Source organism: Schistocerca nitens, chromosome 7 (genome assembly GCF_023898315.1).
Source record: "Schistocerca nitens isolate TAMUIC-IGC-003100 chromosome 7, iqSchNite1.1, whole genome shotgun sequence".
Lineage (NCBI taxonomy): Eukaryota > Metazoa > Arthropoda > Insecta > Orthoptera > Acrididae > Schistocerca > Schistocerca nitens.
In genome coordinates, this window is record NC_064620.1 from 264,113,491 (window position 1) to 264,124,337 (window position 10,847).

General features: G+C 45.5%; 1 protein-coding gene across 1 annotated transcript; it reads right to left on the reverse strand.

The window, feature by feature from the left end:
• Positions 1-7,840: 7,840 nt before the first annotated feature.
• Positions 7,841-8,620, reverse strand: LOC126195569 (uncharacterized). Its single transcript, XM_049934193.1, has one exon. The coding sequence runs from the start codon at positions 8,618-8,620 to the stop codon at positions 7,841-7,843; it is 780 nt and encodes a 259-aa protein (XP_049790150.1).
• Between the last annotated feature and the right edge of the window lie 2,227 nt (positions 8,621-10,847).

The following is a 10,847-nucleotide window of genomic DNA, read 5'->3' on the forward strand; positions in this document are numbered from 1 at the left end:
TTCGTCTTCTTTTTTTTATTCTTTTCTAAGTAACGTGACCATTATTCTCAAGACTTCCGTCACGCGAGTTGCCTGCTGAAATTTGGATTGATACCTTTCCATTTGATGTCTCCATTCCTTTCCCATTTGTGTTATATTTTAGAAATTTCAGCAAGCATCGTTCATGTCATCAACTAGTCCCTTTTAAATGGTATTACATACTTGGTTTCGATAGAAGTTACAGTTTATTTTTCTCTGTATATCCTCATTTGTCTAAGGAGCTAAACACAGTATTGCATCAAACATTGAACAAGTCTGCCTCACCGTTTACGAAAATATTCTGCATTTTCTGTTTGCTTTTTTTTTCTTCCTCTCTCTATTGCTAAAAGTGAGCTCATAACTGTTTGTCTGGTAGCATTACCTAGCCTCATGGCCCTTGCCGTCGTCCAGCGAAGAGGCCAGCCTGCGTGTTTCGTCTGGCTGGGCGTGTAAGGTTTGCAGCACATTCAAGTCCCGATTGTGCGTGTTCAGTGGTAGGGTAGGGGTAGTAGAGCGGCGAGGCGTTGCAGCTGTTAGTTGTGTTACTGTCTAGCTCCTCAGTAAGTTGAGTGTAGTGACAATGCTTGTTTTGGAGAGAGCGTTTTTAGTGGAAGAGGTTTTCCGTGCAGGAGGAAACTTTTCGGAGCACGTGAGGCGGCAATTTTGACTGCGTTTTCCTGCTTCGAGAGGTCTACATCGTGATACTGTACCCGGTTTAATTCGTAAATTCCAGACAACACGTTCAGTTCAAGATAGAATATGAACTTGTAAACCCGCACTTTTAACAGAACGGAAGTCTGACGACGTTTCGTACATCATGTTACAGAGTCGAACAAAATCAGTGGGAAGATTACCGCAATAGGCTAAGGTCTCTCGCACGATAGCACTTAAGGCCATAACCAAAAAACTGGGGACGCATCCGTATAAAAATACTGCTGTGCAGCAATTACATTGTGTGGACCATGCTATACGAACGCGAATGGTTTTAGTGATTTGTTAACGAACATGGAGTTGGTGTTTTAAATCGAACCTTTTTCGCTGATGATGGTTAGTTTCATCTATCTGTCTCATTAAATCCCAAAATCCACGAATTTTCTTATCAGAAAATCCTTAAGCCATAAGATAAATCTCTTTGCACGCAGATAAAATGGAGTGTGGGTTGCTATAACGCAAGCACCAATTACAGGGCTGATCTTTCTCGATGCTACCGTCTCTTCAGATGTTCTCAGATAATTCATCCATTTATTGTCCTGCTTTATGAAAATGATATCAGTGATTCACTTTCCCAGTTAGACAACGATACTGCTCTTACAGCACACAAGTCCCAACGACCTCTAGGCGAAATCTTTAGAAACAGAGTAATTACGAAAGGTCTCTGCCACCGCGGTCACCAGATCTGTCTCCGCCCAACCACTTTCTTTGGGTGTGGTTAGAACATTTGTGTATCAAAATAACCTAAAGACAACAGATGAACTAAAGACAGCGACAATTGATTATCTGCATTCGATCACACGTGAAACACTGGTAGATGCCTTTGCAAATAAAGGTAAACGTGTTGATCGGTGCTTTCCAGAAAGAGGAAAACATTTCCAGCACCTACTGTGATATTGTTAAGTACAGTACATTTAATTGTAATTAAAAAAATTAATTTCATTGTTTAATTATAGTAATGTTGAATCCCATCTCCCAACATAATTGCAGCCACTACCTTATACAGCAACATGAATGTGCTGCCAACCTTACGTGCCACGCAAGTCGAGACAAGCAGAGCTCGACACTGCGGAGAGACTTTGCGGACGCACTCCGTTTAGACGCTAAATTAAAGCATACAACACCGTTTCTTTTCGTACCTTCCATGTCAGTGGCAATAAGGATTTGGAGTCGAAGGTGACTTTCTCAAAGGAGATACTAAAGGCTAATGCCTACAGTTGTTTGTGTGGTATCGATAGCTACGATGCCACAGTGTAGGTACAAGTTCTTAGGTTGGCACTACGACACCGACACCGACGACATCGCCCTCTAGCCGGCGCTGTACAGTTCGACAACCGCCGCTCCAGATTCCCCCCCCCACCCCCCCCACCCCCCATTTGATTCCGAACAGATGACCGACCAACATTGTTTCACTTTCATAGTGGGCGAGCCACTACAGATTCACCTTCGTAACTACTAGTAGCTGTTAGCTTTGAAACACGAACGGCTTCGCACCCACGTGCTCATCTATACGCAAAGATAAGTTGGTTCAAATGGCTCTGAGCACTATGGCACTTAACATCTAAGGTCATCAGTCCCCTAGAACTTAGAACTACTTAAACCTAACTAACCTAACGACGTGACACACATCCATGCCCTAGGCACAATTCGAACCTGCGACCGTAGCGGTCGCGCTGTTCCTCACTGAAGCGCCTAGAACCGTTCGACCACTCAGGATGGCCCAAAGTTAAGTAATATTATAATTTGTATATGCTCATACACCAGTAAAAGAGCTTTAACTTATACGCAGTACCGAAGCACTTCACCTTTCCTGTTCCTACTCGCGTCCTTCACTCTCGGCCTATTTTGCAGAAGCAGTTCACAAGAGCAGATCCACGTGCCACCTATCCATGCGGGATACAAAATAGTTTGTCCATTAACAGGGTTTTCAAACGAAATGGCACTGATTATACCAATAAGTAGAGCGAAGAACCGCCCTCTCATCTGTCAGGTTACTGCAAGTTACTGTTCATTACTAGAGGTACTACCAGCATCAGTAGAATTCTTCCGAAATGCGTAATCTGATCAAAAGTATGCGGACACCCATATGCTATGCGGAACTGGCGACTAGGTGTGACAAGAAGCGGACTCGCAAGCTAAAAAGGAGGCCGCTAGTATTTGTTGTCAGGAGTGCAGCAATAACAGCAGAATGGGTCGGTCGTGACTTCAAACGTTGTTAGATATTACCTCAGTAAAAATCAATGAGGAACATTTCAATCCTTCTACAGATGCTCAAGTTGATTACGAAGCGAAAATGCGAACAAACAACCACAGCTAAACGAAGACCAGGTAGCTCTTGGGTACTATGGGACAGGTACTGTCCCGAATTTCAGAGGAAGGTAGCAAAATATGAAATAAAATCAGTTGTAGCAATCACTTACGAGCTCCAAAACGCTACCAGCAGCCCTGCTAGCACAATGACTGTGCGTAAGGAGTTAAAAACGGTGGGTTACAATGATCGAGCTCCTCACCAGCCACACTTTTTAGCGGTAGGTGCCATTGAAGTGGTGCAAACCGCCACGCCACTGGACAGTGTATGAGTGGAAACGAGCGATTTGCAGTGACGAATCACGCCGTGCCCTTTGGCTATCCGATGGAAGGATTTAGGTTTGGTGACTGATTGGAGTACTTTACGTACCATCCGATACGATGCCAACAGAAGTACAGAGGAGGTGATGTCACAGCGGGGGGGGGGGGGGGGGGTGTTTTTCGGGATTATACGAGGGCTACCCACAAAGTACATTACGTTTTGGAATTAAAAATAAATAAAGTGTTGGAAATTTTTATTATTATATACAGATGAAAGCCACACTTAAATACTACTTTTCTACATAGTTGCCATTTAAATTAAGGCACTTATCGTAGCGATGGACGAGCTTGGAAATTCCTTCGTCGTAAAATTCGGCCGCCTGCGCCTTCAACCACGTGATTACCTCTTTTGGGACAGAAAAGGTGTGATTTTTGTGGATTTCCTGGAAAGAGGCACTACAATAAACTCTCAAAGGTATTGCCAAACTCTGCACAACCTCAGAAGAGCAGTACAAAACAAGCGCAGGGGAAAGTTGGGCTCAAAGTTCTTGCTGATTCACGACAACGCCCGGGCCCACACGGCAAATGCCACTCGTGAAGTTCTCGAATCTTTTAAGTGGGAATTGTTTCCTCATCCGCCGTACAGTCCCGACCTGGCACCGAGCGACTTCCACTTATTCCCAGCAATGAAGAAGTGGTTGGCTATGCAGCGTTTTGATGTCGATGCACAGCTTCAAGAAGAGGTGACCACGTGGTTGAAGGTGCAGGCGGCCGAATGTTACGACGAAGGAATTTCCAAGCTCGTCCATCGCTACGATAAGTGCCTTAATTTAAATGGCAACTATGTAGAAAAGTAGTATTTAAGTGTGGCTTTCATCTGTATATAATAAAAAAATTTCCAATACTTTATTTATTTTAATTCCAAAACGTAATGTACTTTGTGGATAGCCCTCGTATTATGATCCCCTTATTCCGCTTAAGAGCACGCTGAGTATTGAAGACATGAACAGGTTTTACAGCACTGTAAACTGGGTACATTGAAGGAACAGTTCGGAGACGATTCGCTCTGAAAAAGCGGCATCTGTGAGCCAATGGTTTGTGGAAAATAATATTCCTGAAATCGACTGACTTGTCCAGAGTCCCGACATGAACTTAATGGAACACCTTTGGGATGAGTTAGTACGTCGGCTTCGCTCCAGATCCCCGAGTCCGACGTTACTAACTTCTCTGTTTTCGGCTCTTCAGGAGCTGTGGGCCGCTATTCCCCGAACAGTCATTCAGGTAACTCAATGAAAGTTCCCCCAGTAGAGCGCAAGACTTCATAAAGGCGAAGGCTGGACGCACCCCTTATCGATGTCCACTATCACGTGTCTGGATACTTTTGACAAAATAATGTATGGTATTAAATGTACGGTGATCACATTTTTCAGCCAGAACAAAATAAGACTTTTTCTGACTCAAAACCGATGCACATTTGTCGTCCGACCTATCTGGACAGAGAGAGTACTAATGTGTACAAACTTTGCTTACCACTTAGCGCGCAAATGGACAAAACATCTGACCCGTCTTCTCAAGCCCAGAGTGTCAAACAGACATTATAAATAAATATGACACTGGCCCTGTAAGGCAACTAATATCAGGTGCGGATCGTAACAAGAATCATTAGAAATGCTACTGTCACGTACCTAATGCATTAATTAATAAAAGTGAAAGTTTGGGGTCTATTCTAGAAAGACAACACAGCTATTCCTTTTTTTTTTAATTCTACATATAATTTATCAACTGTTGCTTTCAGAGGTCATGTTCAATTACTTTTGATACTCAGTAACAAAATATTTAATTCTTGGACATATTGAAATGACGATTATTAAAATCGTTGTCTGAACACAAGAAAATTTTTTATCACAGGAAAGAATGATTATTAAAAATCTTCATCTCATTTAAATCTACATTGTCGTAGCTGGCCAATGCACTGAGTCGGTGGAGAATAAATTAACTTTTTGAACCAACGGAAAAACTCTCATTTACTCATTGTGAGGGTAGGTTAGAATCCTAGCTTTTGATATTCAATGGTCAAAGTGTACGGAAGTTGGAGTGAGCAAAATCTAGACTCAACATTTACTGTGGCCTAATGCGAGATGGTACTTTACCAAGCGAAATCTGCAACGGCGTTGTCTCTGTGCTGGTTCTGAAACGCTAATTCCCTACTCTGGCCTTGACTGAATTCACTCAGTCGCAACTTTCATGCGTTACGTAGAACGTTAATCTTTCCTTAGTAAAAAAAAAAAAAAAAAAATGGCCACTGCACACTCGCTATGGGTTGGAGCGACGTGCACAATTTCTTTGCCCACAAATATTCCTGCAGGAATAATTAACTACCGCTTTTCTATATGTCGCCACGATACATGAAGCGTATCGTCCTCACTTAGCAGAAAGCAAAGTTCTCAACGCCCTTGCGTATTTCCACACACCTGTGCGATCCGCCGCGAGACGAGAAAGAGATAGAGCCTTAATTTTAGTTCTCAAAATGTTTTTATATAATGGGGATCTCCCCACCGTGTCGCGTCTGCGTTGCCAAGTATGGCTTCAGCCGATCACCGTCCCGCTAGAGATGAATACATTTTTATTTTTCTTGCTGGATCGCAGCCAAGCCCTGTTAATGACGTGCAGTGACTTACCCTTTGTTCCGGTCTTATTTACGTTGAAAGTAATACTATATTGTTCTAGACTTATCCCTTTCTGCTCTCCTTGGAGAGCTTCTGTAAAGTTTGGAAGGTAGGAGACGAGAGCTTCTGTAAAGTTTGGAAGGTAGGAGACGAGGTACTGGCAGAAGTAAAGCTGTGAGTACCGGGCGTGAGCCGTGCTTCGGTAGCTCAGATGGTAGAGCACTTGCCCGCGAAAGGCAAAGGTCCCGAGTTCGAGGGTCGGTCGGGCACACAGTTTTAATCTGCCAGGAAGTTTCATATCAGTGCACACTCCGCTGCAGAGTGAAAATGTCATTCTGGTCACTTTAACATGTTTGTTCATGCCAGTCGATATTGGTAGAGATTGTGTTGTTAGTTTTCGGTACATGAGATTAACTGAAATTGCCTTTTGTTGATATAATATAATTATTATTTTCTGAGGATCTCATACTGTACCGTCCTGTCGTTATCGATCAAGCTCGTGTAAGGTCTGTAAAATCCGGACGCCTTACACTTTATTACCTCCACATTGAATGAGTGTAGGAAGTGACCTGTATGTGTGGGAAACTCTACATGTGCGTTACTGGAAGTACAACAAAAGAAAGTGTTAAAGAGAATGGACATCATAAGTGGTTAAAACAAATCATGAAATCTGAATAACGGAACATCTGTAGAACTGCGATATAGATTTTAAAGACATATGAGTGTTAGCCAAGGTTTTCAACGTTTATACAAGGAACGTCAGAAAATCGTAAATTTTGTAAATTTGTGGTAAGATCTTATGGGACCAAATTGCTTAGGTCATCGGCCCCTAAGCTTACACACTACTTAATCTAACTATCTTACACTAAGGACGACACACACTCCCATGCCCAAGGGAGGACTCGAACCTCCAACAGGGGGAGCCGTGTGGACCGTGACAGGACGCCTGAGATCGCCTGGCTACCCCGCGTGGAAGTAACGTCGGAGAAGCGATTAAGAGTTCTAAGAAAGAATGTCATTTCGACATAGATGATGTCTACAGACAGACATGTAGTTTCGTGGTTTCCCACCATCAAGGAAGTAATTACGCAACCATAGGGCAGGAGGGATACAAAAACTACCAGAAAGTGTGAAAGTGTGAAAAAATTCTCCCTCTCTTGATCTTTCTGTTTCGCTTCATGGTTGATGTCCAATGACGATGGCACACCAATAGTAACCGAAAGAAGTTCACCAAATAACCTCAGCATTTTAGAATAAGCGTGGGAAAACTCACTTTTACATGTGAATGTAACACTGGTCTTTGTCAATGTGCAGCTTACCAGGAACACCAGAAAATCATGAGCAGAGGGGGTTGAAACGTCGATTGTGTAAGACAGCCTTGAGGATTTTACCTTCAGTGCTAACAGCCTCAAAAGCTGACAGACTTACGTAGTGATGATAATGGCGTGGCATTAATTGAGAAATTTGGTAATGCAACTAAGATGTAACATCTACATCGTTGTGGAATTTGAGGTGACCTAGAACTGTAAGCAGAGGATGCTGATTTTGATGGATTTTTTGAACAAAATTATTAATACAATGTTTAAAACAAATGATGCGTGACACAGTAATTCAAGGGGCTCCAGAATGAAATTGTCACTCTGCAGCTGAGTGTGTGCTGATATGATACTTCTTGGTAAATTAAAACTGTTTGTTGGACTGCGATTCCAAGATAGCTGTTGCTACACACTAGTGAAATCAAGGACACAGTAAACTTCTGCTCCCACACACCTTTATTCTCACACGTCCATTTTACAGTTACCGTTGATATATATCCACTGCAGAGGGCAGCACAATGTACAGACTTAACAGAACATCAACAGATGGCGTAGGAGTGTTCATTCCCCGACATCCTCCCCACCCTGGTTCATCTCGAGGGGGATGACCAGCTGGACCGGTCGACAGATCTTCATACCATCTGGCTGGCGGAGGATGATGCACCGTATTTTACTGTCTCTGCCATGCCGCACTTCTTCTACCACAGCCCTCTTCCACAAGTGCCGTGGTTTGCTGTCTTCTTGGAGCAGAACAACCTCTCCAATTCTCGGTTTCCTCTGCGAAGGGTATCCCTTCACCTCATGATATTGCCTTAGCAGCAGGAGGTATTCTGTCTTCCACCTGCGCCAGATGTCATTGACCTTTTGTCTGAGTCGGAACTCCTTGGCAAGGTCCTTTCTAGTTGCTGGCTCTGGGCCACATGGAATTGTTACTAATTTCCCACCATTTAGAAAGTGGGCTGGCGTCAATGCAGCGTCGCTCTCTCCTTGAGTGATGGGTCGTGAGTTTATTGCGGCTTCTATGCTGATCAAGGTGGTGTTTAAGCTCTCTTCTTCCACCTGGGAGCGACCAAGAACTTTCCTCAGGCAGCGCTTGACTGAGCCTATCATGCGTTCCCACCAGCCTCCCCACCAAGCCGCACGTGGTGGTATGAATTTCCAAGTGATTCCATGGTGGGCACAGTAGAGCTGTACGTCAGTATGCTGCATGGTTTTGAAAAGCTCTGCCAGTTCTGAGTTGGCTGCATGGAATGTTGTAGCATTGTCTGAGTAGACAGTGACTGGTAGGCTCCTACGTCCTGCAAAGCGTTGCACGGCCATCAAAAATCTGTCAGTGGACATGTCAGTTGCAAGTTCAATATGAATGGCCCGTGTTGTCGCACATGTGAATAGGACCATGTAGGACATTTTTGTTTGATGTCCAGATTTGACATACACTCCTGGAAATGGAAAAAAGAACACATTGACACCGGTGTGTCAGACCCACCATACTTGCTCCGGACACTGCGAGAGGGCTGTACAAGCAATGATCACACGCACGGCACAGCGGACACACCAGGAACCGCGGTGTTGGCCGTCGAATGGCGCTAGCTGCGTGGCATTTGTGCACCGCCGCCGTCAGTGTCAGCCAGTTTGCCGTGGCATACGGAGCTCCATCGCAGTCTTTAACACTGGTAGCATGCCGCGACAGCGTGGACGTGAACCGTATGTGCAGTTGACGGACTTTGAGCGAGGGCGTATAGTGGGCATGCGGGAGGCCGGGTGGACGTATCGCCGAATTGCTCAACACGTGGGGCGTGAGGTTTCCACAGTACATCGATGTTGTCGCCAGTGGTCGGCGGAAGGTGCACGTGCCCGTCGACCCGGGACCGGACCGCAGCGACGCACGGATGCACGTCAAGACCGTAGGATCCTACGCAGTGCCGCAGGGGACCGCACCGCCACTTCCCAGCAAATTAGGGACACTGTTGCTCCTGGGGTATCGGCGAGGACCATTCGCAACCGTCTCCATGAAGCTGGGCTACGGTCCCGCACACCGTTAGGCCGTCTTCCGCTCACGCCCCAACATCGTGCAGCCCGCCTCCAGTGGTGTCGCGACAGGCGTGAATGGAGGGACGAATGGAGACGTGTCGTCTTCAGCGATGAGAGTCGCTTCTGCCTTGGTGCCAATGATGGTCGTATGCGTATTTGGCGCCGTGCAGGTGAGCGCCACAATCAGGACTGCATACGACCGAGGCACACAGGGCCAACACCCAGCATCATGGTGTGGGGAGCGATCTCCTACACTGGCCGTACACCACTGGTGATCGTCGAGGGGACACTGAATAGTGCACGGTACATCCAAACCGTCATCGAACCCATCGTTCTACCATTCCTAGACCGGCAAGGGAACTTGCTGTTCCAACAGGACAATGCACGTCCGCATGTATCCCGTGCCAGCCAACGTGCTCTAGAAGGTGTAAGTCAACTACCCTGGCCAGCAAGATCTCCGGATCTGTCCCCCATTGAGCATGTTTGGGACTGGATGAAGCGTCGTCTCACGCGGTCTGCACGTCCAGCACGAACGCTGGTCCAACTGAGGCGCCAGGTGGAAATGGCATGGCAAGCCGTTCCACAGGACTACATCCAGCATCTCTACGATCGTCTCCATGGGAGAATAGCAGCCTGCATTGCTGCGAAAGGTGGATATACACTGTACTAGTGCCGACATTGTGCATGCTCTGTTGCCTGTGTCTATGTGCCTGTGGTTCTGTCAGTGTGATCATGTGATGTATCTGACCCCAGGAATGTGTCAATAAAGTTTCCCCTTCCTGGGACAATGAATTCACGGTGTTCTTATTTCAATTTCCAGGAGTGTATAATGGTCCGGCAAAATCGATGCCTGTTACTGCAAATGGTCTTGAAGGCTGAACTCTGTCCAGTGGTAGTGGGGCCTCCATCTCTTCATACCGGCGACTGTATTATCTTGCATGGTAGGCAAGAGTGAAGAACTCTCCTAACAGCTTGTCGTAAGGCGCGAAGACGCGCTTCAGCAGTTGTGCGGTTGCAGGAGAGAGGCATATCCTTCTTTCGAGGCAGAGATACAACTCTGCGACCATATTCCACACAGTATGATTCTCGGAATTCCTCATAAATAGGGTGGTCCATGGGTTTTAATGCTCGCTCTTGATTTCCTGTTATCCCGATTGTCTCCAGGTCCCAAAATCGGCGCACTGACTAATCAGATATATCACTGCAGCTGCCCTGAATAAAGTTGACAGTTGATGGTGGTGCTAGATCTGTTTCCAGTGAGAACATATCCAAAGATTGTTGGGAGAAAAACCAATGATGGTGATACCTTGATTGGTTGTTCCAAAGTCACGATTCTCCAGTAATAATCAGCTCCAATCAGGATCTCAATAAGTAGATCTTCAGTGTCTCCTTTAGGATCTGCGAGTGGTGTACCACCCCTCAAGGCCATATCTCCTACATCTTGTGGCACTGTTGGTTGCTGTGAAAAATTATTTGTGGTTTCAAAGGCTGTTACTGATATGCGGGAATTAGTGGAGCACCCCATCATATTAAACTG